The sequence below is a fragment of the Wasmannia auropunctata genome, unplaced genomic scaffold (assembly GCF_000956235.1).
Source record: "Wasmannia auropunctata unplaced genomic scaffold, wasmannia.A_1.0 LD335633.1, whole genome shotgun sequence".
Classification (NCBI taxonomy): domain Eukaryota; kingdom Metazoa; phylum Arthropoda; class Insecta; order Hymenoptera; family Formicidae; genus Wasmannia; species Wasmannia auropunctata.
The window spans coordinates 4146-26639 of NW_012027257.1; the positions used below are offsets into that span (position 1 = coordinate 4146).

The 22494-nt window shown below is 34.7% G+C and overlaps 2 protein-coding genes across 3 annotated transcripts in view; one reads left to right on the plus strand and one right to left on the minus strand.

Annotated features, from left to right (window-relative positions):
- LOC105456606 (putative protein FAM10A4) overlaps positions 1-21962 on the minus strand; it is a 23943-nt gene extending 1981 nt beyond the window's left edge. Inside the window, exons 1-4 of the mRNA XM_011700784.1 lie at positions 21678-21962; positions 21147-21434; positions 20630-21042; positions 115-330 (exon numbers count right to left, since the gene is read on the minus strand). Coding sequence (XP_011699086.1) covers positions 115-330; positions 20630-21042; positions 21147-21429 — 912 coding nt within the window. The 5' untranslated portion in view covers positions 21430-21434; positions 21678-21962. The remainder of the gene's footprint in view (positions 1-114; positions 331-20629; positions 21043-21146; positions 21435-21677) is intronic.
- LOC105456605 (sarcalumenin) lies at positions 6209-15771 on the plus strand. Of its 2 annotated transcripts, none has more exons than XM_011700782.1 (11): positions 6209-6479; positions 11056-11139; positions 11202-11284; positions 11358-11571; positions 11670-12404; positions 12802-13056; positions 13213-13329; positions 13471-13703; positions 14170-14361; positions 14469-14732; positions 14908-15771. In XM_011700782.1, the coding sequence occupies exons 1-11, from the start codon at positions 6407-6409 to the stop codon at positions 15289-15291; spliced, it is 2634 nt and encodes an 877-aa protein (XP_011699084.1). In that variant the 5' UTR covers positions 6209-6406; the 3' UTR covers positions 15292-15771. The 2 variants fall into 2 exon arrangements, with proteins under 2 accessions (XP_011699084.1, XP_011699085.1); XM_011700783.1 differs by having other exon boundaries at positions 6210-6479; positions 13531-13703.
- Positions 21963-22494: the final 532 nt, after the last annotated feature.

A 22494-nucleotide genomic window follows, 5' to 3' on the forward strand; every position in this document is an offset into this window, starting at 1 on the left:
TATTTTATTTTTTTCTATGTAGTAATAATACGTAAAAACAAGTATTTTCCAAAATATAGCACGGACATAACTATAAATATTATTAATTTATTAAAGGTTTTTTTCGCGACTCACCTCGAAAGCTTGACGTACTTCAGGATCCTTAAGGAATTGATAGAACTCTCCTGCCCCGGGAGGTGTATTGCCCGCATCCGTTTGGGAAGTTCGTGTGTTTTCCTCGCGAGCTTTGGCAGCCTCTCGCGCTTTCCGCAATCTTTCTTGTCTCTCACGCTCCAATTTTTCTTGCGCCTTTCGTTCCCTCTTTCTCTTGTGTTCCTCTATCTTTCGCGCCTAGTACATAATTATTGTCTAAATTATTATATCTATTTCTTTTATAAAAAACAATATTTACTTAAAGTTACTGGTTAGAAAAACTGTATCAAAAGACATACAAGAGTTAGCTATTAAACATTTAGTGTTTACTCAAATCTAGTAAAAAAATTCCCTGAAAAAATTTTCAGTTTCCATGTATTTTTATTCAAAATATCAGGTAAATTAGAGAATTTTTTAATGCAACTTTGAAATAAATTGGAGTGCAAGCAACACGTAAGTGTATACATATAGAACACACTATACCATACATATAAGTAGAAATTACATACAGTGAGGGGCAAAAGTTCCGGAACGGTTAATTATTTCAGAAAAATTTATGGAAAATTGTTTCAAACAAAAGTTGTAGGATTTAAAAAATCTATTTACTGCTCTTATCAGTTTGGGTGGCGTCGCCAAGGTCAGGTAAGGATTACATTAAGTTACATTAATTTTTTTTAATGGATCACCCTATTATTTTGATTCCAGAATCTAATAGCTGATATCAAGAGCTTTTCAAAACATTATAATAAAGTATTTTTTGATTAAGCAAATCTCGAATTATGAAGCTTAAAAGTTACCGTATCGCCGGCATCAGCATTATCCAAGGTGTCCAAACGATGCCTTAAAACTTTTTGAATATTGTTTTCTTGAAAATTTTCAAGATTATGAGCTTGTCATTGGAGGTTGCTCTTTTTTTCAAAAAATAAAAATAGTTTTCAAAAATAAGAGCAACAATCTTTAATGGCCTTGATCTTAATATTTTATCAAGATTATAATCCTGAATAACATTAAAAAGATTTCAGCCAGTGTTCGGACACTTTGGATAATGCTAATGCCGATGGTACTGCAACTTTCAAGCTTCATAACTCGAGATTTATTTAACCAAAAAATATTTTATCTAAGTGTTTTGGAAATCTTTTGGTAACAGCTATTAGATTCTGGAATAAAAAATAGGGATTCCACTTAAAAAAATTAATGTGACCTTTACCTGACCTTGGTGACGCCGCTCAAGGTCAAATCGGTAAGACCAGTAAATAGATTTTTTAAACCCTACAACTTTTGCCCTAAAACATTTTTCTGTGAAACCACTTTTTTCTTAAATAACTAGTCGTTCACTGTGAAGACAGGTTCATTCAACGAGACCTATATATCTATTCTTTTCTACAATTAAAGTCGCGAAACTTATAGAATAGTAAGAAGACTCACTGCAGTATAGTATTAGAAAGCTTTTTTCTGCTGTATATTGGCTTCTATTCTAACTTCTAACCTTAATTTTTTTTTTGTAAAAACTCGCGAGTCACACATACATGAATATACGCGGATATGTCATATCTATGGCTAATTAATTATCGATATTTTGCATTATCTAGAAAAATTTGAAAAATATAAAATACAATGTTTTCGAAAAGAGACAGAATTGAAATTTAAAAACAAAATTCCAAAAATTTCCGTAAGTATCGATAAAATTCTATGAAAATCCCTGATTTTCAAGAGTTAAAAAGAAATCTCCTAAAAAGAGACTTAAATTTTTAGATTTTTTTAAAAGTTTTCCAAAATAGTAAATACCTAATATATTAATATATAGATGTTGCATTAACTTGCAGATAATGAAAAAAATCTAATAAAATTCATGTCAGTAATACGATGTCACACGTAAAGATATTACGTGTAAGAAGTCAGCGTGTAATTAAAAGCGACCGCGAATTAAACGTGACGAGGAAGGAGGAGGGTAGTATGCACGGAATGAAGCTGTGAACTTGATGGTGAACGCGCGCAAGGTTCGATCTAAACATAGGCGTAAGTAAATGAGACATCCTCGCGATCTTTTACGGAAAAGAGTGATCCACCTCGTGGATCTTTAGGAACGCGTCCAAATCTTAAATTATAATGACGTGAAACATGCCTGGCTGAAAATATATATACATATTGTGACCATATATACAATTAACGAGCCTATTATAGATCACTAAGCGGTCCTGCATTTAACCGCCAATAGGTATATTTGCCTCCCGTTTTCCCTCTCTTCCAAAAAGAAAAACGCTGTAAAAACATTATTGAGCGTCGAAAATCTCGGGTGCTCGCAACTCGCCGACTCGCGTAAATAGACCCGTCTGGTCTCGCGGGTACTCTTTAGCGCCGAGACACGACCGTGTCTTTCGATACAGCCTTGGCCGTAAGCATAAAGCACCCCCCCCCCTGCCACAAATTGACGTGAACGTTTTATAATTGTCACCTCAACTTGAAACTTCTCCATAATTAATGTCTCATTATAAGGTATCATTTGGCACACAATTCAGTCTCAAAGGCCCGAGGGCCCAAAAAACGGGTGATTTTTTTGGGTCACTCTTTCCGTGAGTATCGACAAAAATCTATGAAGATCCCTGATTTTCAAGAGTTAAAAAGAAATCTAAATCTCCTGAAGAGATTTAGATTTTTAGATTTTTTATGAGTTTTCGAAGTTAGTAAATACCTAATATATTAGCATACAGGTGTTGCTGCATTAACATGCAGATATTGAAAAAATCTGATAAAGTGCATGTCAGTAATACAATGATCTACGATGATCTAACGAAAATTAAAAAAATAGTTTTATTAAGAAATATTTATTTCTATAAAAATTTTAATTATTTTGTTAATTTTTCCTTAGCTGTTATTACTGTCTTTTATCAGAAAATGAAATTAATTTAAGGTTTATACTTGAGGTTTATATCAAGAGTTTATATCAAAACTGTACTGATAATCTCGTAATATTTGCGCTCAGTTTTGAATACAAATTTAGGTTGTAAAGTAAACCATTAAATCGAAGCATAATTTGTAAAAGTGTCAAAATATCGTAAAAAAATTAAATGATGATACAGAAATCTAACAAATAGCAAAAGATATTGATTAATGTTGCAAATATAGACCTTTTCGAGTATAATTAAAATTCATTAATACATTTAAACTGTGTACGATAAAACTTTTTCATAATAAAAAACCAGTTGCTCTCTCCAAAATTCTATACACGCAATTTCATACATGAAGAAAAATTATTTAATATATAATAGTATACTCTTATGTATCTCACAAGACAGAAATGTCTCATCCGTTAAAGGCTTTATTTAATTTTAATTCACTTTATCATATGTATAATAAAATGAGAGATATATATATAATAATAAAAACATCCACACACGCACTCATATATTGTAATGTAAGATATTTTTTTTACTGGAGCAAGGAGGTTCTCGTTTCAAAGGACACTTATTTCTTCCAGCTGCAAGCCAATTAATTAAATATATGGGTTTTCGCAAGTTTTAATAAAAAAAAGAGAAAAAGACGAAGTGAGAGAGAAGAGAGGAGAAAGAGAGGACTTTTGCACGGCGGGCCACCTTATACGGATGCGACCCGGGCTTCTAAATATAAAGGCGCCCGCGGTTCTGACGCTTCTCTGCGTCTGTGCGCGCGTATTTCGCGGCGAATCTCATCTCTCCGGTCGTGCGCTACGCTTCGTTTAGTCGACTTCGCCAATGAAGCAGCAAAATCTTCCTCTCCACGCTTATAATTGATAAATTGAAGGACATACGAAATTACGGAAATTTATTAGCCAACTTAGCACGTATCATGCATTACAACTCATGCGTAATAACGAGAATTTAATTTTAAAATTTCTTTTCAGAAAGAAAAGGTATTTAATGACACTTAATCGACGAAATCAATCTTTAAACATTTTTAGATATTTTAGATACTAAAAATCAATTTCGTCTTTCAATCATCCCCCTCTATCTGTAAGTTAGAACATAAATTATAAAGAGCCAGTAAAAAAATAGCAGCAAGATATTGATATTATCACAGTATCATATATTACGTAATATTATATATCATACAGTAAAATCACAAAGTTCTTACACATAAATTTAAGATTTGGAAATTTTATCAGAAGTACAAAAAATTTTGTACTCCTAATAAAATTTCAAATAACAACTTAATATTCTCAAAATGTTGAAAATGCGAAAGCACAACAAAATCCAGATTTCAATTTTAAAGATAAAATTTGAAAATTCAAATCCAGAAATTTAAATAAAATGTCCAAATTTTACAGTCAAATCTCTTCGTTACATCATTACCTACATCATTACATCGTTAAATGTGCAATAGTGACTGCAACTTTAACACATTCTCGGCTGAAGTCAGATTCCGTAACTCTTAACGATAGTTACGCTGAGAAAAAAAGTGTTAAATTAAATAAATATTTCTTGATTCAACTATACTCTGCGATCACGAGGTGTCAAACAAATATTTTGTTAATTCAATAAAATACTTGTTGATTCACAAAAAAAATATCATGTTAATGTTATTGATGTATGTTTAATTCAAACCATATATATATAATTGAACCAAAGAAAAACTGTCAATAAAACGCATTTAATTGTTTCAACAACTTCTTTTCAGTATACTGTTGTATTGTCGTTGCGCAGTTTTTTTTACTATGTATTAAGTATATCTTTGCAATGACAATGTAACGACACTGTCGTGAAGAGTTACAGAGTCTAGCTACTGAGCGAACGATACTGCGAACGGTGGAAAGGATAATGATAGAAAATAGGTGTTTTCATGATAAATGGAAAAATATAGGATAAGAGTCGTGATAGAAACTGTGAAATGATCGCGGAGATGACGTTTCGATTAGCGGCTCGCAGCGAACGAGATCGTCAAGCGGTCAACGATTTATGTCACTCTACCTGGCCCCTCCAGATAGAAGTCTCTGATGGGCACCGGGAATGCCGAGAGATATTTTTAAATACGCCACGATATAGCCCGAAATTTCTAACCGCGCGACATTACTAGAAGAAAGATACTACGTGTATTTGTGGCGGTACTAATAGTCGAAGAGTTATTGTTAGTTACGAAGTTGCCAAGAATATGAACATTACTAGACGAAAAGGTCGGATTGTCCTTAGGATCATCTTTACAAATAAACCTATATAATTAATAAATTCAGACGATTAAACATCAGATGATATGATAACTGAAATTTGAATAGATACAATATCGATATACATAACTTTCAATTAATTTTAATTAATACCAACATGTTCGAGAATTAACTAGAAAAGCCCTCTGACACTGATAACAAATTTTTACTTGTAACAAAGTTAAACTTTTTCATATCAAAATGCAAGCTAGAAGGAAAGTTATCTTTTCAGAAGTCTAAAATAATTAATTGACGATGAGCGCCGGTCAAAATAAATCCTAATACATATTACAGCATCCTAATATCAAAATAACTATTTTGATTGCGGATCTCATGTAGTCGCATAGAATAGGCGACCTTGATCTACGTCGTGTCTATGTAAAAATGAAAACTACCCATACATGTCGAAAGAAATCCTTCTCTCCCTTTTTTTATTAACGTTATACGCGTTATTCTTTTCGTCTTAAACAAATCGAGATCAGGAAATAGTCAATATTGAAGATCGTAAGAGCGGACTCGGCCGATTTCAGTTTGTACCACCGACTTGGTGCGCTGTCGCTAATGCGTCCGGTATACCCGAAAACCAAAACGTCGAGCAACGTCAAAAGCGAGTGTACTCGTAAAGTCAACAGACGACTCTCTCGCAGCTGTCGATCGCGGCCGACTCTGCAGGCCACGGAGAGCGCTCAACTCTGTGGCTTGATATAACGAGTGTGCGTGTGCGTGTGTGTGTCGTGTGTGTGAGGGTGAGGAAAGCGTTTCCGTATCCGGATCGAGGAAGTTTTCCGTGGTCCGACCGATGACCACAAGGTGGTTCGGAGGAAGGTGGGCCCGTGGAAAAGCGGGACGGTAGAGGAGAGAAAGAGAAAGAGAAAAGCGCGACGACCGCCACTGTCGTCGTTTGCGTCCATCGCTGCCGTGGGATAAGAGGAAGAAGGAAGAGAGGGGCGATCTTTTCGGGGTTTGGCGGTAGTGACAATGCCAGTGCCTCGCGGGCCAGTTGGAGTCGAGGGCGACGACGGGATCGAGAAGTGAGAGAGGACGAGCTGTGCGCCAGACAGCCCTGGCCCCGGCCGATCGCGTAGTGTCTAGTGCGACGAGATGACGGGTGCGCGGATGAGACCCGCGCTCGTCGTGGGCCTCCTCCTGAGCTTTCTAGCCGTTGCTTTACGAGGTCAGTAAAAAAAATTAAAAAACTAAAGAAATCGCCAGACTCATAAAGGCGGGATAAACCTTAACATCTTGAAGATCGGAATCGTTACGTTGAGCTCTCTGGATCTCGCGAACATGAATTTATTCGCGCTAGTGATCAATCGATGAAATCTCATCGTAATCAATAAATTCGAAGTCTCCAGCTCGTTTGTCACTAAGTGTGCGGTATATTTTGGAACTTGCGATAGAATTTCTTCGCAATAAGGTTCATATGAACTAATTTCTTCACCAATCTTGTCATCGATATCGAATATTAAGTTTGTTCTGACCCATATCTAGAGTTATAACTCGGACATCGAAGCCGGATCTTGAGTTGATTGAGACTAATACCAGGGCTTGTTCAAATTGTTCTAATTATGCGACCAGAGTTGCTGTAAGCAAAAGAAAAAATGTGGATAAAAGATAGTTTCTTCGGGATGTGCAATTGACATCGATCGAGTCGACGATAATGAAATTGAAACATTGACGAAACTATGACGATTGACTGACGAAGGTCAATGTTACGTAAAGATATCCGGTGCGCGTCATCAGCCCCTATAGCTTCCTAAACGTAAATGCACTGATGATTCAACCATAATTTAATACATCTGGCTAAGAATCTATAAGAATCTCGTTGGTGTTTCTAATTAACAATTTATTTATTTTATCAAAAAATAAAGATATAGATACAGATATATATATAGATATAAAAATAAAGATACATCCCTATCTCTATTTTCTTTATCACCTGTATCATTTTTCATTTAACTCCAGCAATTTTTTTATCATTTCTATTTATCGTGTAATTTAAGCAATCGCTGGCACTAAATGCGATAGGTTTGAAAAATATTCGCCATAATTTTTCATAAGGCGGTTAATAAACTCAAGTGATCCCTTTAAATATACTTCGCTAAGTATATTTCCAATGTACTGTTTTAAAATGAAGATATTTCACTTTCTGCAATAATTGAATAAATTAAATTGCCGATGGCTGAAGAAAAGCGCCCAACGCGTCGTCTCGGAGCTTAAATAAAAGTCGTCGATTCAAGGATTTGTTATTTTAGGAATCGATGGGAGTTGGCTGTCATCAACCCGCATGATAATTACATAAGAAACCGCATAAATCCGTGCCAGCATCGTTCTAAGTCTCCAGAAATGAATTGTTCTAATTATGTGATTGAGTTATCGTAAATTCCATAAATTTTGTTATAACTGTAAATAACAATAAAATCGTACAAAATTACAAACGTAAAATAAATTTAATAAAAAAGTCTCTTTATTCGATATTTATCGACAAATCGAATGCTTGCTTTCCAAGTAGCATTACGTAGTTCATCTTAATTATGCTAACGATTAGAAATGAACTTTCATGAGAAAAAGACAATGATACTTTATGAAGATTATGTCAGAGAGAAAAAAGTGTTCATATTGAATCTTAGATTTGTATCAAATTTTATGACAATTTTATGTTGCAAAAATTTCTTACGACTAAGTGCGGCAAAAAGCTATACATATCGTAGACTATGGAACAAGACTCGGGATTCTATCTTTATCCGGCGCAGCTGCGCTTGCCAAACGACAGCTGCCTGCGTGCGTCTTCTCCTATCACTCGCAATTCAAAATTCGCTCGTATTACCGCATTACTCCGGAAACCGACAGGAGACGCGAATTTTGCCATTAAGGAAATGATGGAAAGTATAACCTTGCAAGAGATAACAGACTCAATAATAACTTAGGATGGAGGTTTTAAAAAGTGACTTCAAAAATGGATCAAGTCTTAAAGGAAGAACTCAAGAGGTTGAGTCTTAAAACATGGCAGTAAATCACTCATATTTAACTTTCTGCATTCAAATCGCAATATGATTAAGTCGAAGTATTTCAGGAATTTCGTCATATTATTCGATCAAAATATTATACACATAAAGAAGGGAAAAGGTTTGTTTCTTCGCGTAACTACTATGTAGTGAAAGAGACGAATGGGAAATCTAACGTAAAGAGCTAATAACAGGACTTCGATCGAAAGCAGAAAACGATCTCGTTTCTCAGAGAAGCTACAAGAACTGAGAACTTTGTGCCAGAAATTGTGGTGCGTGACATAACAATGAGATATAGTGAGACACGTAAAGATATCCCACAAAACGAAACTTCTCGTGTTTACGTATGGATCACGTGAACTCATAAACTACAACGATTCTCTGACGTTTGAGGTACTACCGGGCGGCATCCAAGCCTCTCGAAGCAACTCATCAAATAAAATTGGCAAGAGTCTTCTGCAATTTCACCGATACTGTCACATTTTTATAGTCCTCATCTTATCGAATTGCATCAGTTTGATTGCTTTTTAAAATGTAAGTGTACCATGTCATCTAACTGAGAAGTTACAGCAGTTTTAGTCAAAATACGCAAGTTTCATAATATCTTCATAAATATCTGTATCGTGCAGCTTGAGATTTATTCGACATCGCGAAAATTCCAATATTATCACTTTTTCTCCGCGATGTGAAGTCCAAGTTGCTATACATACGTTGATTAAAACATATATTGATAAAAATAAGGCAATATCCTATTAAGTTAATAAACTTCGTCTGACCGACAGAAACGAGCGGTCTAATCAACTCACAATTTTTCCTCGTAGGAAGAGATGATAAAAATACGATTCGCTCGTCTAATATATAAATATTTTCGAGTGTTGCTCGGCTCAAAGCCGCCTACCCGCCGCTAAACTTAGACGCCGGCCACGTCCCAGGTACCGCCTAGAAAGATGATATCGACATTTTCTTCGGTGGAAATTCCACCGTCTTCGCGTTTCGCGGTTCCTATTAAATTAGACCCGCGAGTAAACCATTGTCGATATTGTAATACTGGTTAAAAAGAAGTCGAGAAAAGCTTTTTCCTCGCAAATAGCTTTCTCCAATAAAATTTGAGATACAAGAGTGTCTCAAGCGCAAAGATGCAGACTAACTTACTCGAATAAGATAACATCAAGACAAAAACATATTATGTATTATATTAAATGAAATGTAAATTCAATTGAAGGGCTTACTGCACCAGCACGAGCGGGTTAACTTACATTTTGTTACAACAGAGAAAATGAAATTCCATCTATCTATCTATCTAAAATTAAAATAACAAACTTTAGGAGTTTATTTTCTCCGTTTTTCATGTTATAAAATGTGAATTAGTCCACTGTTGCAAGCCCTCCAATATTACATATACAATATTAATGAAAAAGTCAATCTAATTATTTTCTAGTATATATAATTTCATAACTATTAAAAAACAAATAATAAATTGTAAAAAATATACGGAAAACAACAACATAGAATCTCTTTCAAGTATTTTAGTTATTTGCATTTGAGGAAAAAACACGTATCTTTATAATTAGAACTCCAAAAATTTTGTAGAATGATTAGAAAACGTCACTTTCAAATCAAGCTCTTTCTCGTTTAACATATACTTTTTTTTCTTTTTTCTTTGTGTCTCTTTTGTCCGTAAACTTTTAATCCATATAAATCAAATTTTGCAAAAAATCTCGGTGCTAATAAATCAATTGCTTCTTTTACTTTTCCAACCCTCAATTAATTTTCAATTAATTCAATGTGCGCACGCGCGCAATTAAAACATTCGCTAAAACTCAATCGTATCATTTAACCAGAATTAGCTGTTTAATCATAGTGTAAAAATCGCACGTCAGTTTGTAAATGAAGCGCACTCGATGGCGGCAATGCAAACTTTCATCAGACACGTCGGATGACAAGTCGCGCTAGGTGTTCCTGAACACCTGTCACCGGGCGCGAACACGCGCACGGCCCGCTCGGCCAGAATGTGCGTAATGACTTTGACAGGTTCTTGCGTCACCTGGGTCAGATATTTCGGGTTGGTGGTCGCGTGGCGTTTAAACCCACCGTCGCCCCGAAGCTCCGTCTCCCCGTGCAATCGAGTTATCTAATACCGCGCGCGATATCTTTTGGCACGGCCGCATTAACGACGCGCGCAACGAGAATTCTCTCCTAGCCGAAAATTTCTGGCAGCCGGGGACGCTCGGAAAAACGCGAACAATGCAAATATCTCAGCGATGAATACGAGACCTCTGGTATGTCAACTTCGCTATTCGATATCGCGTATTAATCAGACGCGGTGAACTTGACGAATTCAATTATATTGGAACTAAACAAATGGCATATGATTATCTTTTAATAAAAACACGTATATGATTTTATATGTATTAACGGGTTTTATAATAAGTAGAATAAGTTAAAAATATGTTAAATCCAAAAACTTAATAAGAGAAAAGTTAAATTGAACATTTTGAATATTTCAATAGAGATTTTAAGAATAAAATAATTGTGAAAAAAAAGTGTCTAAGAAAAGCATTATTAATAAATAATAAATATTATAGATATTTTAGATTTATTATCAAATAAACCTCTTGTTCTGTTTAAAACTTAATTAAAAACTTAAGTTTTCATTCTCTGACAAAATGTTGCATATATAAAGTATAAGAGACAATGTTCTTTTAAAATTCAAACAAAATACTAAGCATGGAAATAATGATTTAGGAGTGCAGTGCGAAGACGAGCTGGTACCATCCGAGGACCAATGTCGACCATACATCGAAAAAGCGCTTAAGGATCTCGGCACAGGTAATACTAGATGATGGCGAATATGCTGGAACACAGCGATTTCTAGAATATTTCATTTGAAGGATCTTTGGAGCAGACCAGTGCAGAGGTCGGAATCGAGATCGACCAAGAGAGTCATGAGGAAACGTCACCTGCGAGCGAGGAAGTAAGCATGATTTTTCATTTGATCACACAATGAAAGTTAATTTGCAGAATATGTAAACAAAAATCTTATTTAGACTGGCGAGGCAGCAGACGATGCTTCGAAAGAAGAGGTTAAAGATGAGGGATCGGTAGAGGAAAGCGCGGAAGCGACCGCCGACGAGAGTAAGGAAATAACCGAAGATCAAGCTGATGATAGCGAAGAAAAAGCGCAGGAGATATCCGAGAAAGAAGAAGAAAGCGATAAAGCCGTGATTGATGAAAGTGCTGAAATTAGCACTCTTCAAGAAGGTAGAATTGATAATCGTTGATGTTTTAAATAAACATTTTCGGATTTGTTGTTAATGCAAGTTTTAAAGGATGTAATAAAAAAAAATATCAATGTTTAGAAGAAGCAGAGAAGGCTGAAGGGGCGTCCGCTGAAGACGATGGAGAACAAACCGACTCTTCCGAAAAAGTGATCGAAGAGGCGAAAACTGATGAAGACGAAGATAAATCCGACGAAGAAACAAAAGTAGATGACGAAAAATCCGAGGAGGAGAAAGTAGACGACGATGCGAAGTCCGAAGAGAAAAAGGAAACCGATGAATCGAAAGCTGAAGACGAGGAACAAGGGGAATCCAAAGAAGCCACTGAAGAAGTAGGAGATGAGTCTAAAGAAGAGGTGGAAACTCAGCAAGCATCCGCGGAAGCTAGCGTTGAGGAAGAAGCTGACAGTAAAGCCGAAGAGGGCGCCGAATCGACCGAAGATCAGACGGTGAGCGCGGAGGATGAGAAAGATGACACTGAGGAAAGCACTGAAGCTAAAGGTGAAGAAAAAGAAAGCGCAGAAGATGCAGAGACAGTAAATTCCGAAGATGTAGAAGACGAAACAAAGTCGGAGGAAGAAGTGGGGGCAAAATCTGCTGAAGATGAAGAAGATGGAACAGCGGCATCTGCGGAAGAGAAATCAAAGGAGGAAGAAACAAAATCCGAGGAAGAGGATACGAAAACTGAAGAGAAGAACGAAAAATCGGAGGAAGAAGACGCGAAGTCAGAGGAGAAAGAAAGTGAAGATGTAAAATCACGCGGCAAACGAGAAATCGGTGAAAAAAGCGCTGAAGATAGTGAATCTGCGGAAGAAGGTAAAAAAGATCTTATGCATAACCTTGGCCATAAGTACAATACAAAGCATTTATTGCATTTTTTGGAAAAAGCTGTAATAAAAACTAAGGAAAAACTAGTAAAATATTAAAATTATTATAAAAATAAACAATATTTTTCAATTAAATTGTTTTTTAATTCATTTTTCGTTACATACAGAACGTTTATGTCAATTTGTGGGGGTACTTATGTGACCAAGACTGTAAACAATAGTCGAGAGATATCATCCTCTCTATCTTTATCATGCTTACAACATATTTGTTACATTAATTATATTAATTACGTCATTTTATATTATTGACATATGTATATACAATTATTGACATACATATAGAATACAGTTAATATAATTTGTAATACAATTCTCTACGTCGTCAGCTGCCAGTGAGGAAGAACAGGAATCTACTCCAGAGGAGGACCTAATTCAAGAAATCGAAATTCCGGAGAATCTTCGACCCAGAGATCATATTAATCAGTTGCTGAAATTGGATGAAGAAAATGAGGAAAAAGAGCGAGCTATACAAAGAGAGGCTGACATTATTCTTAGGGATTTGAAGAGGCTCTATGACAACGCTATAAAACCGTTAGAAACCATGTACAAGTACAGAGACTTAAGCAACAGGCATTTCGGAGGTAAGCAAGTTTATATAATTTTAAAATTAGTTGTAATTTTTATTTAATTCATTCGCTTCAAATATTAAGATAAAATAAATGAATGTACTTTTAAGTTGAGATTTGCAATCTCCTATTAATCTGTAATCTTTCCACTTTATTATTCCACTTTATTAGATCCCGAGATATTTTCCAAGCCACTAGTACTATTTATGGGACCGTGGAGCGGCGGAAAATCGTCCATCATTAATTATCTGCTCGACATCGAGTACAAGTCAATGTCATTGAGGACAGGTGGGTAATTAGCTAGAAGAGGGAACGTAATCTCTTTTTTTCACACTTTCTTCTAAATAAAGTGCTAAATAAAGCTGAAAGTAGTCAAAAACTTAGCGGTAGATGGCATGCTAGGAGCATGAATATACAGAGAGTGTTTAGGTGGTTTGAGAGAGTGCTTAGAAGAGCATTGCAAATCGCCAAATGGAAAAAATGACACAGGAGCCGAGCCATCACCGGCGTACTTCAACATAATAATGCACGGCGAGAAGGAGGAGGTTCTTGATGGCACTCAGTTGGCTGCCGATTGGACTTTTTCGGGACTGCAGAAATTCGGACAGGGACTCCTGGATCGACTCAGAGGCCTGCGACTTAATAATAAGTTGCTAGAAAAAGTAAGCGATAATAAACAATCCATTACGGATTATCCATCTACAAATCCATTGCAGATTATCTACAAATATCTATTGCAATATATAGGTATCAGTAATATATGCGAATAACTTGGAATCATATGTTTAGTAAAGATTGAATTCAGAATTTTTACTTGTACTTAAAATGTTTAATATTTTACATTTTAACAATTGATCCTTAATTAAAATTATGCAAGATAAAAACTTTGCTCTATTCTTTATTAAACTTTATTCTTTATTAAGAACTCTAAGGTTTTAACTAAACTTTAAACAAAACAAGTTTATTATGTTCATCACACATGATTAAAAATTTGTTAATAATGGGCTTTAAAATATATAATAAAAAAAGAGAAAAATTGTAATCAGTATTATTCAAAACATAATTTACACGTGATGTATCATGATGAAACTATAATAAAATTTCATATAAATTATGTGGTATTACTAGGTAAACATCGTCGAGATTCCGGGTATCTTGGAAATTCGAAAGCAAGTTCAGCGCTTATTTCCCTTCAATGACGCGTGCCAGTGGTTCATCGATCGAGCAGACATAATATTTTTGGTTTACGATCCCGCCAAGTTGGACGTCGGTCCCGAAACCGAGGCGATTCTTGACCAATTAAAGGGAAGAGAGTATCAGGTGAATGAGACGATGAAACTATTTGAGTAAAATTCATATGCAATTTTGCTTAAAGAGACTTTTTCTAAAAAAAAAATCTAATGTAATATAACATTACTTTCAAATAGACCCGCATTATCCTCAACAAAGCCGATCAGGTAAAGCCCGAGGAACTCATGAGGGTGCAGGGCGCCCTAATCTGGAATATATCGCCGCTCATGTCAAGCGCGGAGCCGCCAATAATGTACTCCACGTCGTTATGGTCGTTACCTTACGAGGCTGGTGCACCCATCAGGTTGCTGTACGCTCAAGAACGCGCATTCCTTCGCGACCTACGTTCCGCAATAAACAAGAGGGTCGAGCACAAGATAGCGAGCGCCAGAAGATTCGCGGTGAGTTTACGTCAATTTCACCGAGTGAAAAGAACAGTTATCTCTCTTGAAAAAATAATACAGAAATCAACGCGACAAGAATCTATTAAAGAACTAAAAAAAAAATCAACTTTCATTAAAATAAAATTAGTCTAATAAAAATCTTGACTTGCCTTTCGATCTTTGACAATTTCAGGTACGAGTGCGCAATCACGCTAAGATGGTGGATTGCTACCTGACGACGTATTACAATCACAAAACGTTCTTCGGCAACAAGCGGGAGATCAGCGACAAGATTATCGAGAATCCGCAGGACTACCATATCTACGAGGGCCTCAGCACGCTCACCAACATATCGCGCTACGATCTACCTGATCCGGATGTCTACCGTGACTTCTTCCGGTTAAATTCGCTCTACGACTTCCCGCTGCTGAGTTCCACATGCACGTACTTCCGTGGCTGTCCGATCAACAGGCTCGACGTCGCCATCGCCTACGATCTACCCGAGCTGGTGGGCAACTACAAGAAGTCAGTGGAGGCGGTGTTGCACGAGAGCGAGAGCAACAGTCCGCCGAGTTGAGTTGCGCGTTCGCGTCCGCAGAACGGAGTATCTTTGATACCATGTGAAATACGGATTGGCGACAAAACAACGTTTAGACCTCCGCTATAGATATCGCGAAGAAACTACTCAGCCTGTATGCCTTGGTAGCTTAAAAGAGACGCTCGACGACGACGGTGAACGAGCTGAAAAAAGCCCGATATTTGAGATGGTACCAAGGATCTTCTTCTTGAAACGCACACAGGCAGTTAGATCGCAGCTATCTTCGCGAGTTGTATTCGAGGTGCTCCAATGATAAGAGGTCGGAGTTCGCAAAAGAAGTGCTGCAGTTCGCGAAAAGCAGCGGAAGGGCATGAAGGTCTCGAAGCGTGAAAATCGGAAGGGGGAGGGGGTGGGGGGAGTATCATCATTTGAGCAAGCGAGTAATGCCATGTAATTTCTAGATCCGAATAGTTTAGCCTCGTCCCTCACGATATGACACAATGTGAAAAAAAAAAAAAACGTGAGTATGTGGAGTGTGATATCACGTGGAGTTCAGTGGTCGGGATACTTCCTCGGTTGCAGATGAGCAAGTGTATTTTTTGCTTGTGTCTGGTAAAACAATGCGAGTGCTACCATTCCGATCCAAAAAGCGGACAGTGAGAGTTATGTGTTCAGATATCGGTTCCTCTCGGCAATAATTCGAGGCTTCGGTGCGACAGTAATTTACCTTTACATTTTCTAGATACTTGAAAAAATTTATCAAAATTTACAGAATTTAATTTCGAAATTCAAGACAAATTTCAAATTCAAAAAACTTTTAATTTCAAAATTTAGTAATTCACTTTGCTTCTCTTCACAAAATTTAATTTTTGCAAATTGCAAATTTTATTCATCTAATTTTAATTTTAAGAAATTTAATTTTACAGATAGATAATAACCTGTCTGTAAAATTAATTCTATTTTAGATAATTATATTTCGTAACTTATAAATTTCATCTTCATTGTATAATTGTTCTAATTTTAAGATTAATTTTCTCGAGCTCTTGAAAAACGTAAATTAAACCACTGTTGCACCGTATCCCTATATTCTCGTGACGAATCGACGTCTGCTGATTATCTAGAAAGAAGATAAGACTCTCCAGAATCGATGTAACGTGCGAGCACCGATTTCGTCCGCCAAATTCCTCTGTACCGGGGAAATTAAACTAATTATATACCAAAATATTTCCATTGCGAAAAAGAGATAAGATGATCTCTTCTTGTGGCTTTTGTGGAATACCTTGTATAAGCTGATTTTGTGTTCTTATTAAAATGTATAATTAAATAATTAAAAATACGCTGATCTCTCACGCATTGCTCAGTTAACGTGTGAGATGAATCACGGTGTTTTTTTCTTTTTTATCAAAAATTTAGGACTTCCTTCTAGTTCACGTTAGACAGAATATAAATTTGTTATATCTTTGAACTAAATCTTTTTAAAAAAATTCATTTACTTGATCTTTTAAAATTTAAGATATTAAAATTTTTCATCATACGTTTTTCCAAATTATTAGATTTCTAATTTTTCAAATTCACTTGATCTTTAAATATCTTCAGAGTCACCAATTATTAATTTTTAAATCCTAATGACTCTTAGATTGCAAAATTCAATATAAAATTGAATTCTTAAATAATCTTTTTATATCTTTAAATCGTTTTTGTTGTTGTCTCATATTTCATTAATTTTAAGCAAACTTTCGAATAATTGCATTATACCTATAATCTTTATTGAATATCATGATATTAAGATAAATATGGTATAATTAACTAATATAATTAATTAATTAATGTAATGAAAATATGTGACATTCAGTTCAGTTGTATATTACATTAATTAATTTTTTCAATAAAAGCGCGAACATATTAGAGACATTGTAAGTGATTAAAAAAATAAACAACGAAGCAAGTTTTGTCATTTACATGAATATAACGCGACTTAGCGTTTGAATATGTGTATTGTTGATATTATTATTGTTATTACCATTGTTGTTGCTATTGTCATCATTGTTATTCTATATTGTACGGAAATTATTTCAAGTAAATTTAATGTTATAGACATATTATCAAGGCATCTACTTCTTTAGTTAAAGTTAAAATATTGACACAATATATGTATATATCTAAGCTGACACACGCGCACACGCGCACACGCGCACACGCGCACACGCACACACGCACGCACACACGCACACACGCACACACGCACACACGCACACACACACACACACACACACACACACACACACACACACACACACACATATATATATATAATTCATTATATATAAATTATATATACAGGCTGTTTCATTGTAAATGATATTATTGATTACTTTGGAAAACAAGCATTTTTGGGAAAAATATTTCTGACAAAAATTGTATGGTCTGAATGGGGACAAATAACGATAAGATTAATTTTCGAAAAAATGGATTTTCAAAGTCACATAAAGGTCACCATTTTTTTAAATAAAATTGAAATCGATTTTTTTTTAGAATATGATTCTTTTACATTATTCTATTATACATATAAAAATATTAAATTAGAGTTATCAAAAATCAATAGTTTACTAAAAATTTTATACTTTATTCTAACACATTTTATGACACAAAGTATTTTGTAAACTATTTAACTTATTCTTGATAACTTTTTGATCAATCTTAATACTTTTATGCGTAAAATATAATGAAATAAATCAATTGTAAAAAACAGTTGCTTTTAAAAAAATTATGCAATTTGCAATATAAAGCTATATATCATTTTTGAAAAGTAACTAGAGAAAAATCACCGATACCGACAAGTCTCCTAAAATGACACTCCTTTATTTCTTGGAAATTAAACATTGATCTTTATTAATACTATACATATAAAAACAGATCTGTTTAAGTAATTAAATAAGTAAACATTCATACTTCATATATTTGTGACTTATTTCTATATAAAATAAGCTAAAAATAAATTATACAAATGTAAAAATAAAATTTTTGCGATCTTTTTGCAAATTGCATAGTTTAAATAATAGAGGATATATTTTAATAATATTAGCATATTTTATGTTAGCTTCCTAAAATTGTTTTATTTATATTTTTCTTATTTTTCACATAATGCAATGTTTTAAATGTAAAATCGGAATGCAACGTAAACCAGCACACCTATTATAAAACGGACGGACCGGATAAGTAAATCTAATGTTTATATACTGTTACGTGTTATTTGTGTCAAATAACTATCGGGATTAAATGTACTCTTGTATTACAAGAAACCCCCCCCCCCCACCAAAAAAACTGTCACATTACATGTTTGTATTTTGCAAAAACTGATAATGTATGCATATAAATCAACAAAAAACATTTTATATTGAACTAAATTTAAATTTTTATACACATTAACTTGGAGATATTTGCATAGATAATTCTTGTAAAAGAAAAAAAAATAGATGCTATTACTACCTAGTGTCAGTATTTTGAGGATCATTTTTTCGAATGTATATTTTTATTTATCTCACACAAAATTTAATTATTGTAAAATTCGAAACAGTATTACACAAACTGCTATATTATCTGATAGAAAATACTTCTTTGTTAATTCGAATTTATGTTACGTAAGTTATATTTTTAATTCTCTTTTAATAGCTCTTGTTTAAGAAATATAGTTCACAAACAAAGGTATGTCGGTATCGACGTTTCTCTAAATATTTTCTTTATCAATTAATTCATCTCATTTTTCCGTGTATAAAAGTATTAAAGAACAGTTATCAAAAAATAAATAGTTTATATTTAGAAATATTTTAAATTTTATGTCAAAATGTTAAATGTGTGGAATAAAGTATAAAATATATATCTTTAGTAAAACTAATGATCTTTTTATAACTGTTTTCTAATATTTTAATATTTTATACATATAGAACAACAAAAATTACATACATGTACTATAATTTTACATGTAAAAATTACATGTAAATACAAACAATTTATAAAATTTTATTTAAAAAATGACAATGGTCTTCATGTCTTTAAAATGGATTTCAAGAGTGACCCCAAAAATGCCCTGTATTCTCGCCCTCGATTCCGGACTTTATTTGGGTGATAAATGATAGTAAACCATGAGACACTAATTCTCTGAAATTTTCAAATGAAACCTACTCCTTATTGGTAAGTTATGAAGCCTCAAAGTTATCATTTTATACCGTGTTTCTCAAAACGGATCTTTGCATGCGAATGCAAAGTTGATCTCCAAATGATCTTCAGGAGTGTCTTCAAGGTCACAGTAAAGGTTATTATTTTGTGTACTCTTTCACATTCTACAACTTTTGTCTGAAACATTTTTCTCAAAAATGCTTTGCCTAAAAGCTATTCGCATGCAAAGATCCGTTTTGAGAAACATGGTATAAAATGATAACTTTGAGGCTTCATAACTTGCCAACAAAGAGTAGGCTCCATTTGAAAGTTTCAGAGAATTAGTGTCTCATGGTTTACTATCATTTATCATCAAAATAAAGTCCGGAATCGAGGGAGAATACAGGGCATTTTTGGCCTATTTTTAGGGTCACTATTTTTTTCGAAAATTTTATCATTATTTCTTTTTTCCTTTAAATCATACACATTGTATATGTATATGTGATTCATTATATAAATCTTACGCGCGCGCACACAATTTACTACGTATTTGGATAAGTTTTAAATGAGAATGTGTCATTGTTCTGTTTGTATATGTTGTTATGTCATACTCGAATACACTGAATTATATATTTATAAAAGAATAATAGATAATAGATAAAAATACATAAATACTAACATTTAATAAGAAGACAAATACGCAGGCTTGCAAGAACTTATCTTAAACTTATCTCAAAGAATGATTTGTTTTCAAAGCAGCAGTTATATATGTTAAACATGGGTTATGAGCAATAACACGAATGTGCAAATTACATGTCTATAAACGTTGCATTCTTAATTTACTATACAACAGTAATACAAAAATATTGCTTTTATCACTAGTTTTCTAAAGAATTTCATACTTTTAAATTTTTTAAATTTCTGTAGAATTTTATAACTTAACTATGATGTATAAAAGTTCAAATATCTATAATTTCTTAAATATTATTTTCTAGAATGGCACCTGACTCGGTCCTGAGTTAGACTTTAATTTTCATCCCATATATCTTGATTTTATAAGAAGTTAATTAGAGAATTAAAGTTAAATAATAACTCTTCCCTTTGGAAACTCATATTTCATACAAAAACATTTGTTTTGAAAGTAACACGAGTACTCTACACATGCAAAACAGAATATATTCATTATGCAAAAAAAACATCATGCAGAAAATAAAGCAATACTTACATTCGGCGTGGTCTCACGTAGCCATTCGTCTGCTTGCTCATCGAAATCTAGTTTGCAGGCTAATCTCAGATCGTTTGCCGCTTCCTCGAATTTTCCAAGCAGATGATAGGCTCTTCCTCGGAATTTGTGTGCTGCTGCGCTATCTGGATTCAATTCCAAAGCACGGTCGCAATCGCGAATGCAAGCATTCGGCTTCTTCAATATCAGGAAGACTTGACTGCGTTTAGCATACAGCAATGCCGCCTGAGGATTCAATACAATGGCCTCTGTATAAAGGTGTATGGCTTTCTCATAATCCTTTTCCACGAACGCCGAGACTGCTTCGGATCTTTTTGCCTGTGACTCTGCAATTTCCTCCTCTGTGGGCTGTAAAGTCGAATTCCCCATTTTTTGAGGAGTATCTTGATCTGGTTCTAAAAAAAAAAAGAAAGACACATACATTGTTATACATTTATTGTGCGGAACAATGTAAAAAAACATAGATAGATACAATTTGGAAAAACATAAATATACAAACCAATTACGCCAGTCATGTCCAGATCCAAGTCGCTCTCTTCACTCTCCTCGGTTTCGGGTTCCGATTCAGATTGTGCAGGTTGCGCAGGTTTGCTTTCGGATTCTGTTTTAGTGTCTGACGAACCGTTTGCTTTAGCTTCCGGCACCTTACCACCATAATGTTCTATTAACTCTTTGATGAAGGATAGTTTTGGATCATGTAGAAGAGACACATCATTCATGCATCTCCGAGCGAACTCTTTCAACTGTTGTGCGACATTGTCACTGAACACAGGTACCTCCATGTCGCCTGTAAACACAATCTCAATCTATCAAGTGCTACGTTTCCGAATTTAATTCTGAGAGCTTAACCAAATATTATTTTCGCATAATAAACTCAATTTATGGTGTTATGATATGAGAAATATAAAGATACGTATCTTCAGCTATTTAAAAATATATATCTACTACGTCTAATTCGAAGGATACGCAAAATTTAAGTTTCGTGTCTAAGAATTAATAATTAAGAAACGAAATCATCGGGCGAACTCACCGCTGATTATGAACAAATCTTCCGGAGTAATGTTATTCGCACGCTATTGCGTACTTATGTTATTTATGTTTTGACTCTGGATCACTTTAATGAAGTGCACGACAAGTATAATGCAAACACCGCGATTTCGCGACTCATTCAAAACCGGATGCGGAAAACGCAAAACATCAACGACGCCATATGGCTGATATTACATTTGTCCATTTGTCATTACACACAAATTTTTCGAGCGTATTAATTGGCTGCAGAATAGAGAAGTACTCGAGTATCTAGAAACTTCCTAGCTTATAGCCAATCAATAAGCTTGAGGTATATACATCCACGATAATTGATTCTGTCCCTCGGAAATTTTCACAATCTCAGAAGTGATCACTTTTCTACATTAATGCTTATAGTCCATGTACGATTAAAGCTTTGAGTATATAATACATGGAGGTGGAATGCCTTTGTTTTTTGTAGGCCGCAAGCGAGTTCTAAGGTGGCAAGCAGTGCGAGAGAGAAAGGTATACGAGCGATACACGTGATACTTTGTCCTTCTTAGAGTCCTAGATTATCAGAGAAGCGCGACCGGTGTTACGAGTCCTGATTGGACTCGCAAATGGCCAATCATAAAATTGATTTATCGCTATTACAAATGGCTGCCGAATAAATCAATCTTATGATTGGCCATGGAGGACTGGAGAGAGCATATCGGTGGTGGGGGTAAGAAATTTGTAATCGGAAATGACATCACCAGTCAACCGTCTAACGCACTATTTAGCCGCAAACGGCGCTATAGTAGAAGCTTTTGATTGGCTTTTGATCGAGCATGGAACTA